This window comes from Eleutherodactylus coqui, chromosome 1 (genome assembly GCF_035609145.1).
Source record: "Eleutherodactylus coqui strain aEleCoq1 chromosome 1, aEleCoq1.hap1, whole genome shotgun sequence".
Lineage (NCBI taxonomy): Eukaryota > Metazoa > Chordata > Amphibia > Anura > Eleutherodactylidae > Eleutherodactylus > Eleutherodactylus coqui.
In genome coordinates this window covers 213,772,453-213,794,355 of record NC_089837.1, presented here as the reverse complement: position 1 = coordinate 213,794,355, position 21,903 = coordinate 213,772,453, and the positions used below count along the sequence as shown (strand labels likewise).

General features: G+C 42.7%; 1 protein-coding gene across 4 annotated transcripts in view; it reads left to right on the top strand.

Annotated features, from left to right (window-relative positions):
* Window positions 1-261: 261 nt before the first annotated feature.
* Window positions 262-21,903, top strand: part of ECT2L (epithelial cell transforming 2 like) — a 65,599-nt gene continuing 43,957 nt past the window's right edge. For all 4 annotated transcript variants that reach the window (XM_066605498.1, XM_066605497.1, XM_066605500.1 and 1 more), the window contains exons 1-9: window positions 262-293; window positions 8,704-8,910; window positions 10,615-10,727; window positions 12,335-12,497; window positions 13,135-13,387; window positions 16,661-16,794; window positions 17,302-17,432; window positions 17,847-17,985; window positions 18,056-18,224. In XM_066605498.1, coding sequence (XP_066461595.1) covers window positions 8,728-8,910; window positions 10,615-10,727; window positions 12,335-12,497; window positions 13,135-13,387; window positions 16,661-16,794; window positions 17,302-17,432; window positions 17,847-17,985; window positions 18,056-18,224 — 1,285 coding nt within the window. In that variant the 5' untranslated portion in view covers window positions 262-293; window positions 8,704-8,727. The remainder of the gene's footprint in view (window positions 294-8,703; window positions 8,911-10,614; window positions 10,728-12,334; window positions 12,498-13,134; window positions 13,388-16,660; window positions 16,795-17,301; window positions 17,433-17,846; window positions 17,986-18,055; window positions 18,225-21,903) is intronic.

Sequence of the window (21,903 nt, the reverse complement as noted above, 5' to 3'; positions counted from 1 at the left end):
TCTGCACTGGTTTGTGGCTTGTCACTATATAGCATATTGTAGGCGCTTTAAGGGGTTTTGGCATATGTCCACACAGGAATCATAATGTTTCAGAAGTAGAATAAAGAACAGTCATATTTCAGTGTTTTGAGGCTTTTCTTTTCATCTCTGTACAAATAATTGCTTGTCTGGTCACCTAGCCGACAGGTTTATTATCAGATGTCGGGCAGGGGTGTGCCTGCAGATTGTTGCTATATCCCCTAGGATACAGAATGTGGGTCCAGCCCTTCTAGTACACAGACGATCTCCGGGAGGTAAGGCCGTGTTCTTACAGTATAGCAAAGGAACTCCTGCAGAAAGTTTTTTGTTGTGTTGGATCTCCTTGTAACAGAGGCTGCATTAATACATTGTGCTCAGTATAGCCCTATTACAATATACAGTATAAACTGGAATATACTCATATACTTTTAAGCTGAAAACTGACTTTTTCATATATTGATGTGAAGTTTGGCAACAAACAAAGCAAACAACTTTGTTCAGTATACAGAAGATGTAACCAGATCCCATAGACTGCACAATATATGGCTGCTATTAGTAGCACGCAGCCTTGTCTGATGATAAAGTTATCGGTACATTTACAAACCACCACATTTTCTTTTTAGATCTATGCTTTGTTCCCTTTAAATTTTGAGATAATTGATGGTGTGCTTACTTTTATGTTTCTGTAAATGCTGTTACGTCTCTCAGGTTGTGCTCATATCTGCATTGGAAGCTTAGCCAGATTCCATCAAACAAAAGGCAGAAAAAATAACAGCATGTGGTTCTCCCCGTAACGTGAGGGATGCGATGGTGGAAATCCGACAGACCACAGTGGAGTTAATCAGTCATCATGTGTCCACCGTAATGGAGTCAGCACTGCTGTTATTTTAGTTTTTCTGTTCCTATGACAGAAAAGTAAAATGGAAATCCCGATGCAGGTGTCTACCCAACCTAGATAGTTAAAATGACTGTCCGTGGCAGAAAATCGAGAAAGATTGGTAAATATTAGTCTCATTCAACAAAACAGATGTCAGATTTTCTTCAACTTAGCATGCAATCACCAAAACTAGATGTTACAAGATTAGCAAAACTATTTACCTATGCTTCTCCCATACCTTGCCTAGTGACCTTCGCGGTAAAAGGAGTTATAGCATGGGCATTATCGATGTCTCATGATGAGCCACAATGCAGTAAACACAGATGACACTGAAACGTCTGTCAAACCAAAAAATTAAAAATATGACTTCAGGGAGACTTTTTATTGAGACAAGTGTGGACTGTAAAACGTTCTGGCCTGGTGAAGTCTTGGTTCCTATGACATCACACTGCGGAAAGGACAGAATGCAGAACAAATACGGTTCCTCTCAGTGTAATAACAGTTCAGTCTAAAATGTTCTGTCGATTTCTTGGAGTTTATAACACCCTTTGGGGGTACTCTGCATAGCATATCACCTGAGCATTGCCACAGGCTAGCATCAGCTCAGTAGAGGTGCACTTTATCCAGACACACTTCAGAATACACCATGTCAGAAGTTACCAGTTGTCATATGGCCAGACGTGTGCCACCATCTAATTGTTGTAAATGAATGTTAGGGTGTTAGTATTAAGTTTGGTTGTAACCAATAGGAGTATTTCTGTTTCAGCTAAATAAAGGGTCATTCTCATCTGGAACGTTTCAGGATTATTTAGAGGCTACTCCATAAACGTACTACAGATACAGCTCCCAGCTCTGGTGCCCACATATCTTTAGTTTGGGCTCCCAGTACTTCTGCCCAATCTGAATTTGTCATTTGTAATCTACAGAAACAGCTGAGTGAGCTTTGCTACGCTTTTTCTATAACTTCTATAGAAGACAGTGCGAATTATAGAAGCAGTATAGCACAGTGAGCTCCACTGTTTCCCTAACCCCCATTAACTTCTATGGGCATTACAGAAACAGCATACCAATACATACAGCATAGCGGCTGTTTCTGTAAATCCCGACCACCATTGGCTGCCATCTTCTGCTGGGCTGGGTGTGGTGGCAGTCCCTGAGCTGAGACCTGCACCTATCTGACTGGAGTGGTTTCTTTGATAATGAATTGCTTTGCAACTTTTAAAATATACTTTCCGGGCGGAACGTGGCTTGCGGGCAACAGGCGCGGATGTGTGGCAACTCGGCTTCCCTCTATTTCCACCTAAAAATACACCTGCGGCCCAGTGACCCCTGGGGTGACCCAGCACCGCACTGAATGTCACCTGCTTCTAGTGGAGCACCTGTCTTCTGCAGATTGAGCCCCAGCGACTTCTGCTCCCGCTGGAGATCCATTGCGGCCTAGTGAAGCCTGTCAGCTGCGGCCTTCAGGCTTGAGTGAGTCTGCAGGCCAGGTGTGCCTATTCATCATACCAGGGTGCCACATCTGCCACCCCATCTCCCTGGCTGAAACACTGTTTAAGCCAATGGGTTGAGAGGGACGCTCACGGCAACTTGTCCTGCCCGACATCGCCATCTTGGACGGCAAAGAAGAAGACAGAGCTATCGTGCTGTTTCAACTTCCCATTGGAGGGAGACAAGGAGAAGTGTTCACTATACATAGGCCAGGTGGGACCCCTGCTGCTTCTGTGGTCCTATTCTATAGAAAGAAAATTACCTATATAGCTGATCACTAAGCAATTCATACTCTCTACTACCATCTACTGGTTGAATACAATACAACAGCTAATCTATTTTTATTGAATAAGACCAATTAAAGAAGGTGCTACTCTTTATTATTGGATGAACTACCCTCAAAATATGCCTAATTAACCCAATACCCAATAATTCTACCCTTACGACTAACACTGTTGGCTTCCCTCAATAGCTGGCGTAACGGAACATTAATTCCACTCCTGTGCCCCCCATCATCTGAAACCGCACAGAACAAACGTCACAGAACAGACCTGCAGCAAGCTACATCAGCACTAGCCGCTGTTGAGCCCCTCTGTGTAACATCCCTTACTGTAGCTGCATATCGTAAATAAACGTCTGCAAAGAAAATAGATAACTACCTCTCTTACTTTGGCCGCCTGCACACGAGCGTTCCGGATTCCGCTAGCGGATTTTCACGCGCGTATGGTACCTAAATGTGCTTGCGGATAGGTGCGGATGCGTGAAAAATCACGCGCGGATATACGCGGATGTGTTGCGGAAAAAAACGCGCCGAAAAACCAGCAGACACCCCTTATCGTAAACCCAACCCCTAGATAACTGCCCATTCCTTGGAAAACAGCTTTAAAACCAACACCTAGACTCCGTTTTGTCCCTCTTGCTTGTGCGAGCACCGTTAAATTATTCTGGCAACATGCTTTCACCCGGTGAGCAGATGTCTTTGTGGGCATGGTTGATCCATGTAACTTTTTTCGGGCGCTTCTCCAGCGTGACTTTATTTCAGTCACTGCAAAAAAATTCACAAGAGGAATTCATTACTACAGATTTTGCATTCTTACATCCTGCATTGGCAAGAAATACTACCTATCTCCCTCTACAAATTTGCCTGTGAAGCTCTGTGCTGTGTGTTGGGACGCCTCCTACCATGCCTACTTCCTGTAGTCATAGCAACCAGTGACTCCATCTGCAGCTGCACTGCGGATGTACTGCGTGAAAAAACGCACCCATTCACTTGTATTGGAGGCTTCACGCGCAGAATCCGACCCAAATTAGAACAGGTCGCAGATTTTTTCACGCGCGTGAAAAAACGTGATACAAATCCGTCCGTCTGGGGACAACTGCGGATCCTCATAGGAGTATATTGGCTGCGGTCTGGGGCAGATAATGTGCCTAAAATAACGCGCTGGAAATTCCGTTCGTGTGCAGGCACCCTTTTGCTGATAGTCCAGAGCTGCGCTCTTATTTTTCGTCCCCTTGTGTTACGAGCTGTTTACAGTAGCTATATCCTAGCTGAAAGACATTGCTGCCACCTAGTGGTAAATTAAAGACATACAGTGTACCAATTTTGTCTTCATGGAATGTAACCTCCTAGTGCCTGTGTGGAAGTTACTAAACACGTAACTCCTGAGCCTGACAGCCTGCACTATCAACAAAAAAAATGTACTTTTTTTTTTTTTTTAAGATTCTTTCCAAACCACAGATCTACTCAACTTCTTACCCTAGAACACCAATCCAGGAGGACGTGAGCCACAATCTTTTATAGGAACACCATCTTCTTGGGTCTAGCCCTAGAGTGCTCTACGAGCTGGTATCTTAAACAAGTTTTTTTCCTATCAGAGATTGGATGAATCCTCCTCCCTGGATATGACCTGACTTTTGACTTCCCTTAACCAGAAAGCACATGGGCTGACATGTCATTGCATTGATCCCTGCCCACTGAAGAACTGAATAAAATGTTCCAGATGCTTATGCTAGCAGACGCTTAACCACTAAAAGAGAGGCTTCAGATACTCCCCAGTCCACAGACACCATAATAAGGTTGGACTGGATGCTTGCCAATTCTCTCTCACTTCCCCTCCTTTCTTCCTCCCACCAAGTAATATGTGCATGGTTGGACCATGATGCCATCTTCTTAGAATTCCGATTCACCCCATCCGCTCATATCCCATACTCTTGGAGATACAATGAATCACTATTCACCAACCCTGAACGTGTCATCACTATACAACAGCTCAGAGTTCACTCCTACAGACATTTGATGGTTAGCAAACTAGATTTAGAGCATAAAATTAGCAAATTAGAACAAGCATACATACAGCGCCCTTCAATATATTTGCACAAAACTATTAAATATTCTCAACTAGAACTAGATGCTCTAGTCCATAAAACTGAGAAAGCCTTGGCCTGGACGCAAACTACATATTTTCAATACGTGAACAAACCAGAGCGCCTGCTAGCACGTAAACCTAGGAGCAGCAAACTTTTAATTCTGTACATAAAATTCAAATTCGTCCTGGCATCTTTTCTTCTAATCCTGATAAAATTAATCTACCTTACAATAATATTCTCAAAAACTCTATACAGCACCCCTGCCCTCTGCGGACCCTCACGCATATACTTTTCTCTTCCATATTAAATTATCACAATTGATGAACTCCACTTTATCAAGCCTCATCTCGGCTAGAACTATAGAAGAAACACTTTAAACAGGGAGGCCTCTATAATAAACCCTACTTGGTTAATTTTATATAACTATATCTTGGAACAAGGTCAAACACACCCCTATTCCCTACGAACCCTCATCACAACTATTCCTAAACCGGAGAAAAATCCCACTATTCTGTGAAATGTTGACCTCAAAATTCACACATCCATAATTGCTTCCCCACTCAACCGATTTCTCCCTTCCTTAGTACAGACAAGCACCAGACAATGTTCATAAGATATTGAACCTTATGCATACGGCAAACCTCCATAAAACCCATTATAATTATCAGTCATCGCCCTAGATATAGAAAAAAACATTTGATAGCTTATCCTGGTCCTATTTCCAACTAGTCCTTCAGCGATTTGGAGGCCCCTTTATAAATGTCATCACGACCATTTACTCTAACCCCTCTGCATACCTCAAAATCCTTTCTACCACAACAACCTCAATCTGTATCTCTAGAGGCACTCGACAGGAATACACATTCTTGCCAGCTTTATTCACAATTGCAATGGAACCCCTAGCTATAGCTAACCACAACAACTCCAATGTATCTGGTGTTCCCTTTGGAAAATATAACACTAAACTCAGCCTTTTTGCTGACGATCTTCTTTTGATATTGACTAATCCTCTTACCTCCTTGCCTAACTTACTTTCAGTTTTGGCGAGGTTTGAGAAGACCTCCGGTCTCAAAATGTACCAATCTAAATCCGAAATTCTCTTTTGTAACGTTCCCCTTCACACTCAAAATCTTATCGAAATTAACTTCCAATTTCATTCATGCCCTCACTTTCTCTCCTATCCCGGTATCAAACACAATAGATTCTATTTATAAGTGGAATTCCGAACCTCTCTTCCAGCAACTTAGTTTAGACTTCTCAAAATGGGATTGCCCTTACCTTTCCTGGATAGGATAGATCCACAGTGTCAAAATTGTGCTTTTACCAAGACTCTTATATCTGTCAAGAACCCTTCTTATCCCAGTTCCATCCTCCAGTGTTACGAGCCTTGCAAGAACAAGTAATGGCTTTCATCTGGTCCCATACATGCCCGCGAATACCTAAGAATACAATGTTTATGCATAAAAAAATCAGGAGGCCTCCTTAAATACTATAAAGCTGCCCATTTCACTCAGATTCCACCTATATTCGCAAACCATAACTCTCCCCTATGGGTCCTCATAGAAACAGCACAATTACACCCACACATTTGGTCCACTTTGCTCTGGACCAGAGCCCCTCGCCCAGCTAACCTTCAAAACCTCACGCCACTCTCATTCTTCTTCATCCCACTGTGGTGCCAGGTACGATTTAAGATAATCCCCCTCTCAAATCCATCTCCATTTACCCCAGTCCTTTCTAACCCAGTTTTCTCTCCAGGATTAGACGCTCTAAGCTTTACCTGGTGGCAGACTAATAAACTATCCTGCATAACTATCACATGGTAAGCTGATCTCATTATCCTCTTTTACAAATCAATTTCAACCCCCTTCAGAGGCATGGTTAAGAACAATCCAGGCTTTTCACTTCTGGTCCTCTCTTATATCCTCAGGTTGTAAAGATGAGCTGAACCGATTGGAGGCTATGTATAAATACTGCCCAATATACCCAATATAGGGACCTTTTAACAACATTATAGAATCCTATAAAGACGTCATTGTAGCTGGATATTAAGTAAGAATACTTGGTAGGTCTCATTAACACAAACATCCCTGAAAGTACCACATAGAGTTTATCTAGTACCTGCACGGATACACGGCATCTATCCTGAGGTCTCTGACCCATGCTTTAGGGGTTGCAAGGCCACTGGTTTCCAATTACATATCTGGTAGTCCTACTTTATAGTGCAAGCCTTTTGGCTAAAGGTCGTCCATGTTATAGCCTCTGTAACAGAAACATCCTTGGGTCTTGACCCTTTTATCTTATAACTAGGCAATAAACCTACAACTATCCACGATGCTCCTTTTAAACTCCTACAATTTATAACTATGGCAGCTCGCATTTACGTAGCCCAACAATGGCGAAAACCGCAACTACCTTTCAAATCATTAGTGGCCCATATCAATAAGATAGTTCTATACAAAAAACTGATTGCCATACGCCAGGACACAGTGGTCCAATTCAAAAAAGTCTGGAACCCATGGATTTCTGGTACTAATATCCCAAATTTGCACTATTACCCCCAACTCTAAATATAGATATAACATAGCGCAGAGCCTCCGATGGGTAGAGGCCACTCCTGCTTCCTATATAAAAGCCAAGCTAGATGTATGGTCCTTTAATCAGACATGGGGACATTCCAATACTCGGTTATTAGCAATTACTGTATTTTTCGCTCTATAAGATGCACCGGACAATAGGACGCAAAATATTTTGAAGTCCCCAAGGGACAGTGCAGGGGATAGTACTGGGCGATGGAGCAGAAGCACCAGCAAAGGTCTGAAAAATCAGAGCTCCGTGTCACAGCGACGCTTGTGTGCCGCAGGAGGAAGCCGTTTAGTGGAAGCGGAGAAGCAGCAGCAGTTCCCGTCGGCGCTTACCACCAATCAGCAATATTTATGGGTGGCAGTGGGGAGGAGAGAAAACTGTTAACTGATCGCACATTTGTTCGTGCGATCGCGAGCTAACTAAATTGTGGTGATCGTGACAAATTTTGGCACATTCACTTTATAGGATGCAGCGACTTTTTTCTCCTGCTTTAGAGGGGGAAAAAGTGCATCTTATAGAGCGAAAAATGTGGTATATTGTCCAATTTCCCCTTTCCTGTTATTACTATTTTCACTGTTATAACAATTACCTGTCTTGTACCAGTATTTATCTTTTTTTACATAAATCATTATTTAAAACATTTATTTTGCTCATGTACTGAAACATAAAAATCTATTAGGGGAATTTATTAAGTAACCTGTTCCAATATCAAATATAAGCAAAATCTTTTTTGGCAAAATTTACGAGTTTCTTTTCCATTTTTACAAAGTGTTTTCCCTTTTCCAAAAAGTGGGTGAAGCTTAGTGGGGAGGAGGGGGGGAGGGGAGGGGGGGCATGATGTTCTGGGACACAGCAGATAAAGTACAGTTTAAATTAGAAACTACCCTCCACTACAGTGCAAATTTGCATTTCTTGCACATAAGATAGGCAACTCTCTAAGAGGCAGGCATCCCCTAAATTTAGTGCATCCTATTTGCCCGTATTTAACAGGCAGGATATGCCATAAATGTCTGATAACTACAGAAGATACCTCTCGGACTTACACTTATCTCTCGAACAGATCTCCTCCATGGTCAGAGACTACAGAAACAAGTCCACTGGCTGCTCTATACTGTTTCTGTAACTCCTGGAGAAGTGAATGGAAGTTACAGAAATGGCGCAGCATGCTATGCTACTTCTGCTACTCGAGAGCTACGGATACAACATAGCTCACTGGAATACACTTTTTCTGTAACTTTTATTCATTTCTGTTGAAGCCACAAACAGTGTAATGGCAGAACTGGGTAAAGAAAGAACATTGGTCCTGAAGGGATTAATGCTGCATATTGTATATGGTTAGAGAATTTGATCTTACTGTTTAATAGGTTACTGTGTCTGTAGTAGAAAATATGACCAGTTCTCGGAGATATAGTCCTCACAGCGTAAAGCGATGGCAGCTGGAAAGTCTTGGGCTCCATGGTGGACAGACGGAGATGGCAATCAGAGACAGCATAAACCTGGATCAGACTGTGAGCAGCCAGACAAGATTTAGTGCTTGGACGCCAAAGGGAAGCAAGTGTGCCAACAAGCAGGTACATGGAGTATTTATCAGTACTGGAAGCATGGATAAACCTACTCACTGGAATAGATAATATACAATATATTAGGTAGGTAGAAGCCAGGTGATTACTAAAATGGCCACCACTATTACTGTCAGTGTTGTTCTGTCCCAGTTTTTAGAATATGCTAATATTTTTCCTGGCATTATTTATATCTATATATATAGCAAGTATAAGTTATACTATATAACTTATACCAACAATACATATCTAATTTATATACAGAAGATACCAGGTTGCCCTGGGTAACGGCCCTTCCTTTCTCTGAGCATCACCCAAAGCCGGGCCGTGGCAATGATGCAGTATATGGGCCCCAGTTCACTTATTGGCCAGGTGACCTCTCATGGTATGCCAATGAGGCCCAGGCTACATGGAGACTTGTAGTAGGACTTTCCGAATGTAACTATCACGCTACAGCTGTAGTTCAGGGAAATACTGTGACTTTAAATATGACTGAGTACACTCCTGTGAACTACAGCTGTCATTTAATAATTAAAACTGGAAAGTCGATCACAAAAGTCTCCATGTGGCTCCAGTGTCAGGCCTCCTTCCCATTGTGATTTTCGTCTGCCTTCATCACGGCTGAAAAATTGCATGAACGGGAGAAAGCCGCAACCAAGTCATGGCTAAATCTCCCGTTTTCTCACCCGTTCACACAGCCGCTGTGGCATATATACGCTACAGCCCAGAATTCCATGGGCCAGGGGAGAGACCATAGCGCTGCTAACTCCCTCCCACCTCCCTTTTGCGGCAGCTCCCACAGGCTTGTATAGGTGTATATGGGAACGGCCGGCATATTTCGGCAAAAGATAAGTCAAGTCCTATCTTTTCCGGACGTACATAAAAGCGGATGACCGGAATGCGCACCGTATGAGCTATCATTTCCGGTTGCCAATTTTACGCACCAGAAAATCGCCCATCTGAACCAATGCAGTGGAATCCAATGATCGCGATTTTTGGCCGACATTGTATTGCGGCAAAATGGCTGCAATAAAACGCTTGTGTGAAATAGGCCTTCGGGTGAATTCACACATGGCAGATTTTGTTGCAGAGATTGCTGTCCTGTTTGTCTGAATGGCAGCCTCACTGGAATCCATTTGCTTGTCACCAAAACAACCCCATTCAGATGAGTGGATGTGATCTTCTGCCACGTGTGAATTAAACCCTAAGGATCCGCAGACAGTCTATGGTGTATGGAGTGTGGCAGACATTGCCAGTGGTTGGTTGGCATTAATTAGAGCGTGTATGGAGTGTGGCAGACATTGCCAGTGGTTTGTTGGCATTAATTAGAGCGTGTATGGAGTGTGGCAGACATTGCCAGTGTTTTGTTGGCACTGATTAGAGCGTGTATGGAGTGTGGCAGACATTGCCAGTGGTTTGTTGGCACTGATTAGAGCGTGTATGGAGTGTGGCAGACATTTCCAGTGGTTGGTTGGCATTCATTAGAGCGTGTATGGAGTGTGGCAGACATTGCCAGTGGTTTGTTGACATTGCTTAGAGCGGTTGACTTTACCTACCTGATCCTATTGTTTGCACCTTCTACGAATGTGCATCTTATTGGGGAAGTGATAACCAAGCAATAGCTGGGATTATACCTGCTGCTTTTAGATAGAAGTAGATGGCCAGAATAGCAGGAAAGTTGTGCATTCCTTTTAATCTTTCTCTTCTCGTTGCCAGCTATTTCATGAAAGAGTTAACCTCGCAGGACACTGGTTTGATCTCTGGACAGATAAACAGCGCAAACAATTTCTACATGCCATTTTAACAAGATGCAGCAGGTCACAGCTAAAGTAAGCAATGGTTTGCATGAAAAACCTCATAGCAAGTCCTATTCTTGTCTGTATGCATGGCAATGTGCGAGTCATCCATGTATTGTGCAGCACACCGGCAGTAGTCTGCGCGCTGTCTGATGCAAGTTGCCCCTCGAATGCAACGTAAAAAATAGCAGAATTTCAAGTTTTTGTATTCCACCCTTTATAGATGATAAACGTTAAGTTCCAAAATCAAACGCCCTACAAAAAACAATGCCTCACACAGCTACTTCCAGAAAATAAGTAGAAAACGTTATGTACTACAGGGAGGAGAATGTGAAGCATAGATAAGAGCATAATCACCGGTCTTGTCTGGTCTTAGAGTACCTTTACACAGGGCAATAGTTGCTCAAATAATTGCTCAATCGAGTGATAATAATTGACTGTCGGTCTGTGTACACACTGCCCCCTACAGGGCATTAAGCGAGAAGTAGTCGCTAGTGATTTCATTTCAGCTCACTGAAATGGAACGACTAGTGAGTGGCTACTCTCTCAATGTAAACAGGAGTCACTTTGCAGTGAGTTCTCTAGCGCGCTCCGCAGCCATTCACTGAACAAGTATTGCTACTGTGTGAAAGCACTGGGATGGCTGTCAGGCATTTCTGCACCTGACAGTCATGTCGTGTAATGGTACCTTTAGATAATCAATTGTATAACAGAACATCTATCATGGCAAAGTCAGATATTCTTAGGACTGAACCAATTATGAAGATGCAGCAAGACTATTTAAAGCGACCATCTGCTTTTGGACAATTACCCAAATATTAATATTACCTGCAGTTGTTCTTCCCTGCCGTCCCTCTAAACCACGGGCTCCGGTTCCTGTTTTTGGCTGTTCAAGATGGCCGATACAATCTTCAGACTATTTTTATCCCTACAATGCACAGGTAGTGTTCGACCTGCCTTCTCATTGGCCAGTGCTACTCATGTGATCAGCATTGGCCAACCCTAGAGCAGTGTACCCAATGTGCATAAAGTAGTTAGAAAAGTCCTCTGCCTATTTCGAATGGACAAAACCTTGTCACGGAATTAGTGGATGGGAGAAGCAGCAGAGAAGAAAAACTGCTGGTAATATCCCCCTCACCCCACCCCACTCTTCTGTCCTGGGACAGAATTTCGGTCCAAAACCGGAGGTTTCCTTTAAAGGCTAGAAATATCATTAATTGTTATTGGCAAGCTAATGAACCTAAATGCTATAGAATTCATGCTGACCACAGAGGTGTAACTTGAAGCTTTTGGGCCCCAATGCAAAACCTGTAACAGGGCCCCCAACTATAATGCTATATTCATAGTACTGGGCTCCCTATATGGAGAAGAGAGGCCTTATGGGCCCCCTAAGGCTCCTGGGCCCGGGTGAAACCACATCCCCTGCATCCCCTATAGTTACGCCAGTGCTGACCAGGGTCCATCTCCCCATGTGAAACTACGGTGCCCTTCTGCTCTGCAGCAAGTATCCCCTACAGACGTCGGCTTAAGTTTCAGTTCAGCCAGAATAATTTTCCCTGACGCTTCCTAGCAAGGCTCAGTTTACAAGAATGATTCCACTAATTGTCAGCAGCCTCATAATGGATAATCCTTCTTCATAGATTCTTACAGGACTGGTTTTCTGAAGAGGTTCCTGTTACCAAGGTAGATTTTACCACAATCCTCCCCAGGGTACTCTCTCTGTACATCTTCTCCTTCCTCAGTCCGCAGGACCTGTGTTCTGCAGCACAAGTCTGTTGGTATTGGAAATTCCTCTCTGAACAGGTATGGTGTAAGAAAAATCTTTATATTACTAAACAGTCTCTTTGTTTCCATGACTGCCATGTAAATGTTAATAGAAAATAATTACAACTGTAATCAAGATCTTGCTAATTAAGAGTCTGTGGTCACCTAGTTATGTGGCTGAACCACAATTGTTCTTCCATCCACAACAGCTTGAGTGATTATACAACATCACAGACATTATTTTTCTGATCTCTGTTTTTGTAAAATACACTTCCAAATGCTCTGCACATATATTTAAAGGTAACATGCCTGCAGAGACCACTAGAGGGAGCTTAAGTGCTAAGTACATACTGTTATACAATGGACTCACTGACAGTAGACAATAAGCTCCCTCTAGTGGTGGTTGTAGGTTGCCAGAATATTATCTTTTGTATCTATATATTAAAAAATTAATTCGTACAGAATTTAATCCTAAAAACAAAAAGATGATAAAAGGCGGCAACTTTTAAGAATCAATGCCCTAAAAGAGAAACCACTATGTGGTATATTAAACATATTCTCTACCTATGTGATATGTAAGAATTGTGACTTTATTCAGAACTTCTAAGCACTGGTTTATTGTATTGTTGCTAAAAAGAATGGAAATTCTCTTCTTCATCCTGTTTCATCTTCTCAGGATTGTGTATGGATGCCAAAATGCACCAAGTTTGGCTGGTTTCTGCCATATACTCCAGCAGACAATGAGTTTGGTGCATGGAAGAGACATTATATTTCATGTGCATGCAGCCTAGATTACCTGACACCAAGAGAAGCTGCCGAAACATATGGCACATTAAATGAGATAAAGGGCTATAGAGAAGAGCAAGAAGAAAAACTACAGGAGAAATGGCTATGCCAGATGCTTCGAGAAAGACTAGCACTGGAAAGACGTAAGAAGCGTGCCTATATACGTATTCTATCGTTTAGAAGTTACATGTGAAAGTTGTGATGTGTTCCTGTCAGGTGATTTCACATCTCCACACAAAACCTAAAAATATTGCTGATTGCAATATCCCCTCCTCTCACATCATACTCACAGAAAGCCAGGTAGCTGAGATAGAGGTTGCTGGTTAAGCTGTCCATTTGCCTGTGTGTAACATGAAAGATGGTTGGCACTGTATGTCTTCCACTGACAGTTATGGCTCTAAAAGGATTTACCCTCCTAGTTAGGAAACAAGAAACACTATCTATCTGACACAACATATCAAATATGCAGCAGAATGACTACTTTTTAGTGCGTGTGCCATGCAACATCGATGCTTTCTGGACCCGAACAAATTATGCAATGCAAGCATGAAGACCAGGGCCACCATGCAAAATATCTAGGCCCCATACAGGTAAATGATGAAATCCCCAGGACCTGTTTATTATGTCCTGAGACCTCTATCCTATCTCCTATTACAAACACTTATCGGGCACGTGAGGAAGGCGTCTTCCAAGTACAGTGACCGACTGACTTAGATACGAATGGGAATTTGCCAAAATTAAAAGACACATAATATACCAACTCAAATTATTAAAATACAATAATCAAAATGTAAAAAATTACTAAATATTACAGAGGAACTAAAAGAAGAAAAAAGTAGGGTTGGCTGCATAACCTGTCATACATATCTCATTTATACCTAATTTGTATCAAGTACAAATGATATATTTCAAAACAAAATAAGAAAATCATATCCAATTATCTCACATACTGCAACCTACTAAGAAAAGAAACAAAAAAACACACATTAGTAATGTAACATATTTAAACAAACATGCATACCCTTCAATTACTACCTTTTGAAGTAAGTGAACCCCGTGCGCCCTGGGGTGTGCCAAATGTAGACTTCCACAAGGCATGCTTCAGTAACTATGCTGTTTAATGCGACGCTATCATAGTTCAGCCGGTCATTGAAACCTCCTCTATCATAGAGCCAGGTGACATCATTAAATTATCCTCCAGAGACCACTTGCCGGCTTATAAAAAGGTAAGGCTTAATTCTCATGAAGAGGTCCTTGCACCCCCTTGACTGGGGTCGGTAGAGATTAATGAAATGCAACTCTTGAGCTGCCATGAGAATATCCAAAATCAAAATTCCAGTTCGATAACCCGTGTTTTTAGAAAGGACTGCCACACGGCTATATGGCTCGAATGCAAAAGACTGACAGAAGGCTCCACACCTTCACTCGTGCTTAGCTTTGTATATGACTGACAAATCCATGAGCCTGAACTCTTGCAAAAATAAAATGCCAGCTTCAACTCGGCTGAGAAAATCAAAGACGGCAAACCTAGCCGCATCTGACTTAATGCTGGCAAAATTAATGGATGCCAGCATCAACAGAGTGAGTGCTGCCATCATTGGTGATCCAGTTGGATGGCTTTCCTCTTACTCCCCTCTCAGAGGAAGAGATCTTCCCTTTATTACTCTTTAAAGAAGCTGAAACATTCATACTTTCTTTCTCACCCCCACTTACATCCTTATCTTCACCTTTTGGTTTCAGGGTAGCCCCTTTCGCAGACAAAACCAGACCCCCTTAAAAAGAGATGCAGCATCCCTGGGGTTACCTTCTTAAAGGCTTCCACCATCGTTCCTTCTACCACCTCCAGCACCTCACCCTTGGCCTCTTCCCCTAGCAAGGAAGAGGATATATTACTAAGGGCTTGGAACAGGTTAGAGAGGTCAACCAGAGAGGAACTGCTTCAGCTCTCCTTTGGTATCTGCACCAGAGTGAGTGGAACTGAATGATCCCACTCTAGAGAGGAAGAACCTCTGTTTTTCCTTCTAGTTCTTTCCTTACCCTTTTTCTTCTGGCTTTGCCATTTCTCGCTTTCCTCATCCACACTGTCCATACGGGAAGATGCAGCAGAACTGGCAGCCATCTCCTCTTTCTCCATCCTTTCGGTTTCCTCATCCACATCGCTATCCCTCATGGTCTGAGCAGCGGTGTGCATTTCCCTGCCGGGGACAATCTTGGATTCTCGGGACTTACCCTTCCCCAAAGCAGTTCGAAACCTCTCCTGCTTAGGCTGGTCAAACACTCCACGGAGACCCCGTAATTCTTCCAACTCCTCACTGCCTCCAGATGCATGGGCTTACTGAACCGTCAACTGCGCCCAGCCAGCGTTAGCAAAAGAGAGAAAACAGTGACTGAATGGGTACCCTAAAGCACCAGACAGGTTACACCGCATGTCCTTGCAGAATGAGGGACGATTTCTCCCCACACACGGTGCACACAGCAGTACCTTGCATTGTGTGCTAAAATGTATGGGATCACCACACCTATGGCAAACCTTCGTTTGTCCCTGGTAGAAAACCATAATACTGTCCCTTCCCAGGAACGCAGAAGGGATGCAGGTAACGGAATTACCTGCACGTTTCAACTTTACCATGAAAGTGCAGGCCGCTGACCAAATATTGTGTCTGTCCCTGTTTTTATGGGAGTAGATGGAGTATCTGGGTAATGATGTCAACATAAGAGAATGATTCGTTTCTTGCTAAAATGGTCACTCTCTCAGTGTCATTCTGGCAAAGATGTCACTCGCCCTGAATTCCGTCCTAAGGAAAAGTTCCACCACCTTAGTATGGTTAGGGCAGGCAACACTGCCCACCCCCCATCTGAGATGGATAATATTCCTCCTGAACCCCCTTGCCAGGCTGTAGGAAACAACCATGCCTTTGCTCTTGAAAGGCCCCTGTGCCAAATCTACCTATGCAAAAAGACAGGTCGTGTTCTTCACCCTCTATGGTGACTGACCTCTCTCTTTAAGGTGGACAGGAAGAGGTGATGTGATCTGGGGTCCCTGAAACTGTGAGGTGAAGGCCTGGTGGCAACACTCGCATTGCTTCTAGGTGCCGCCACCATCAGGGGAACAGATGGACCAGGGCTCCCACTGCTCCCCAAGTCACGAGACACAACACCACCAGACACTCCAGAACCAGACACAACTCCACCAGACACAGCTGCTAGAGCCTAGACTGGCATGGTGAATATTATTTGGACCCTAGTAATACTGGAGTCTTGTATGATCACCTGCTTTGTTGGATACAGAAGTAGCAGGAATGTGGACCATAGTCTTATGGATTGACCGGATTTATTGGATAGTGTAACAGAAATACAGAAGTAACATGTGTACTGATTTATTGTGTCTGCAATGCAATAAAACACCCTATTTTTAGGAGAGCTCTTCAAAACCAGACCTCCTTGGATGAGTGGAGTGTGGAGATCAGCAATAAAATCCAGATTAACACAATCGGCGTCAATGAGTATGACTGACCGGTCTGCTTGGCAGGCTGCTCTCTGGCTTATCAAGGTGAGAGAAACTAGTCTTGTTACTATGTACAGAAATGACTTGTCCAATCTTAGGTAAATAGCTTTCTAAAGGTTTCTAAGCCTTTGCACATTCTGATCTAAACAGTCCAATGGGCGGTGCTATCAGTGATTGGCAGCTATCGGTGTATCACAGTACATACAGGGTTTGCTGTCAATCACTGATAGGACCGCTCACTGGATTGTTTAGCTCTGAATGAACAGAGATATAAATGAATAAAATACAAGTTATACTGAATCTTTCCTATAAAACTATATATCAGTCTGCTCAGATCCTCCTGCTCTAGAACATCATGCCTGCAGTTCTGACAGCAAGTTCAATCCGACAGACTCCCCTTTAAACAGCACAGAGTTGTGGAACTATGTAGATGGAAAAGAGTAGTGAAAGATGGTTGCTCACTATAGGAATTCTAGATTTTACATACATGGTAACAGATTTAATATATTTTATGGTAAAATTCTGTGTTAATAATCTTTGTAAATACTTCAGACTCAAGACAAAGGCTTAGAAAATGCTCTTCTTACAAGTCGGTTGAGGGAAGAAGAAACCAACACTCCTAACGTCACATTAGCACTGGAAAAGAAACATGTAGAGCACTCCCTAAACCCATTACCTAAAAGGTACATATGTCTACTCTTCTTTCTTTCTGGAATTTTTCTATGATGTAAGTAGAATTGATAATATATTTCATAGAGTGTTAGACAGGGCAGATCAGGTGTAAATACAACGCTTCAATTATATAGGTAGTCATTGTTATGGCATAGCTGAGTAGCATTCATTTTGTATATGTAATTAACTATTTTCCAAAGCAAGCACTTCTGGCCATGATTTTTTGAGTCCACACATATAATTTCCAATGAATAGTTTTCAGAAATTAGAATGGGTTCAGTCGGTGTGTAAAATGACTTTCATTGGATTAATTCATACAATCTGTAGCTTTTAGCGCATAGAAAAACGGTTGTGATTATGGACTAATCTCTAATTGTCATTAGGAGTTTTCATTACATATGTATCTGAAGGCTGTTTTCTTTCAGGCAGAATGTAGCTGGATTTAACAACTACCCAACTATGACCGCCGGCCAAAGCCTAAATCTCCGTCACCAGTGTGCACCGCCATGCTCTTCTGATCAGCTTCGCCTGGTGCTGATATCATCCCATATACCAGCGTATGAGGTACTTCTACTTCACATGTATCTTAACACATTTTGTATGCTAGAAATCTCATCTTCATTTGTTCCTTCAGGTCCTTCTAGACAGTGTGAAGCCGACTGTGATACCTGTAGTTTATGACTACAATGGGATGACACCTGAAGGTCTGCTCTTCTGCGTAGAAAAAGCCCTGGATGGACGTACTGCACAAAGCATTGGGCTTGTTGCAGATGGAGATTCCCAAGAAATACACCTGATGCAGAGTAAGGACTGGGGATAAGATGCCATAATCCAGGTGAAAGGTAGACTCATAGGCTAGTCAGGGCTTAAGTAGTACTAGTGAGGGCATTGCACGGGCGAGATGTGAGTGACTTGGGTGTTGGATGTAGTAGTGTACAAAATCAAAGGAGCTACAATAGTAACTAATTTTACATGCTGCTTTTTTCTGTTTAAATATCTCAAAACTGACAAGGAAACCATCTGCCCGGGCCCACAGGAACGTGTGTGCCAGCGTGCCACGTGCAAGCATGCAGCAAGTATGAATTGACATGCGCATTTGCTGCGTGCCGCCAATCCCCATATACTATCATGGCATGTATGTGTGTGTAATGCGTGCAAAGATAATGCATGACATGATTTTTTTTTGTGTGTGTGTGTGAGTAATACGTGTGCGAAAAAATTTCAGGTGTGAGTGGCCCAATGCAAATGAATGGGCTATTGGCATTGTGTGTAGGAAATTGCACACATGAGCGAAATGGCGCACATGACCGCATGTGAGACTGGCCTCAGTAGACTAGGAATCCTCAAATGAGGTCAACAATTAACCATGTACCACAAAATGACTTTTGTTAAGACATAACCTTTAGGCGGAGTTCACATGAGCGAGTTTCTTTGCATACCGTTCACACAGAAATTCCACAGCAGTAACAGTAGCAGAAAAACGGATGAAAGTTTGAAAATCTCGTCCACAAACTGCAGAAATAACCCGCACAAAACCTGTGTGGAAATTGACAGCATGTCAATTATATTGCCGTTTCCACTGCAGAATTCTCAATGAAGGGCTGAATTTCACACAGGGATTTGCGATAAAACCCACTTCAAAACATGCATGCACGGTGCTAATTTGGAGGCACGCTTTCCGCAGCTGACCTGCAGCGGAATGCGCTCTGCAGACATTCCGCTGGAAATCAGCCCAGCCTAAGGCTGCCTGCACACGGACAGGTCGGATTCCCGCAGTGGAAACCAACCCTGTACCCTGACGGTGACCTCCACATACCCTGTCCAGCATCTTCTATTCTGTTCTGAGGATATGCCGGACAGGGCTCTGACACACATGCACAGTTAAGAGTAGTCCGCGCAGTCTGTAGGCGATGATGTGAATCCCACGACCTTTCTGCAATGATGATTATGGAAGGGCTGCGGGACGGACAGCTTCCATTGACTTCAATGGAAGCCGTACATGCAGAGCCCACATAAAATCACAGCATACTGCGATTTCTGCAAGTGTAAAATCGCAATCGATTTCCGCTTGTGGACATGAAATTGCATATTGCCAATGCATGCTATTGGCGGTATCTTCTGCTGAATCTGGAGGCAGATGCCCGTCTCGGCTTACGCAATGTAAATTCGCCTGTTCGCAGGCGGCCTAACTATATTATCTCTAAAAAAGAAAAAAAACAACTATTATATAAATCTTACAGACCTCCAGATAGAAGGGTTAATGGTGAGCTTAAGTATCACCCTATGACACTCTCTACTAAGAGACTGACTATACACAATTGGATTGCCTCCCTAACCAGAGTGATCCCAATATGAACCTTACTAACCGGTATTAGTGTAGTATGTCTCCACCGGAAGTATGGGTTGGACGGACTTACCTACAGGTAACGCCCAGATCACGCCCAGTTTCACGCCCCAGTGTAGACATACTACAGTATTGCTGCCTTACTAACAGAGCAGACAGCAGGGAGGGGGGGCTGTAGGAGATTTCTCTCTCCACTCTCCCTTTTCCCCCGCCCCTCTCCATTCACTTTAGCAGCGGCCTTTCAGTACTGAACGGCTACTGCTTACATTGAACAATCATCGTTCAGGATTTTCTGCAGCTTAAAATCAGTTCAGAACTGAACGGCCACTGCTAAAGTGAATGGAGAGGGGTAGAGGGAAGGGAGAGCAGAGAGAGAAATCTCCTACAGCTGCCCCTCCCTACAGCTCCCTCTGTGAAGTTGCCGGGCTCTCGCGATATAATCACAGAGAGCCTGGCGTGTCGCCATGGCAACAGGACGTCAGAGCCTATGATCGCTGTATAAGTAGCCCTGCCATGCCTTATCACAGCGATCATCAGTACAGTGTTGTAAGTCCCTCAGAGGGACACAAGTTGTGTAAAAAAAAAGAAAAGAAAAATGTAAAAAAAAACCCTTTTTTGTGCTTTTTCTAATATTAGCATAAAAAAGGTAAAAAAAAATTAAAATAGCACATACTTGGTATTGACGCGTCCATAACGACGTGTACAAAAAGTTGAACACGCTTTTTATTTTGTACGGCAAAACGTGTTAAAAAAACGCTAAAAAACAGAGGCAAAATGCTAATTTTTTGCGTTTTGCCTCCCAAAAAATGCAATAAAAGTGATCAAAAAAGCCATATATTCCCCAAAATGGTACCAATAAAAACTACAGCTTGTCTCGCAATAAAATAAGCCCTCATAGAGCTCCGTATGTAGAAAAATACAAATGTTACAGGACTTTGAATGCAGTGATATAGAAAAAAAAAAGATTTCCCAAAAAAGGGTTTTTATTGCAAAAAAGTGGAAAAACCTAAAAAAATATAAGAATTTTGATATCGTTGTAATCACACCGAACCACAGAAAAAACGTATTGTGTTATTTCTGCTGCATGATTAACGCTTTAAAAAGAAAACCCCAAAATCTATGGCAGAATTGATGCATTTTTCCCCCCGTTTATCATAAAAAAAATAATAAAAGTTTTACAATATAGTCTATGTACCCAAAAATGGCACCATTAAAAACTACAGTTCGCCATGCAAAAAACAAGCCTTTATACGGCCGCGTCGACGGAAAAATAAAAAAGTTATGGCTTTTGAAAAATGGAGATGAAAATCTGCCAAAAATCGTTGCGTCCTTAAGCCCAAAATAGGCCTTGTCCTTGAGGGGTTAAACTTCTTAATAAAGTCAATAACAGTTGCAGAAAACACAGCATGGCAGAATTATATCTCGGTAAAGCTCACGGGGCATTTGTACAATCCACAGTCCAAGTTATCTGCAGGCTCTTTCACTCTTGGAAATCACTGTCTCCACCAGCAAAACACTCACACTTTCTTCCTTATCTTCTCACTAATAAGGGGTTCCTTTCTCAGTACTCAGCAGTAGTACAAAGGATTTCTGGGTTGAACTGGCCCAGGCTGAGCAGCAGACAATCGCTCAGCCTCCTCTATACTCCACACACAGGCCCACCTGGCAGCCTCTCTGTGGTGTCTCAGACTCTCTCCTCTCTTCTCTGCACTTTCTCTTGCATTGCATTCCGCAAACATGTATATCAAGCATCATCACATGACCACAAACAATATTTACAAAACGATACATTTTACAGACAGGACAGGACATACGAGACATTAACCCTTTCAGTCCTGCAAACAGCAATACACATAAATCTGATGCACTCTACAAACAAGATACTGACAAGACAGTGACACGAGACAGAGATAGAACATTCTGGAGGGGACGCCATTAACTCTAGGCCACTACAAGTGATTTGTAAGTAAGAAAAGGTCAGTTTTGGTAAATAAAGTGAATTGCAATGTTCTTAGTTATTACATTGCCTATTTTATTAGCAATATAATTAATTAATAAATTATGTTTATTGAAACAACAGTAACCATGTAACCCTTCTATCTGGAGTCCTGCTTTAGGATATTTATATGTTTCTATTT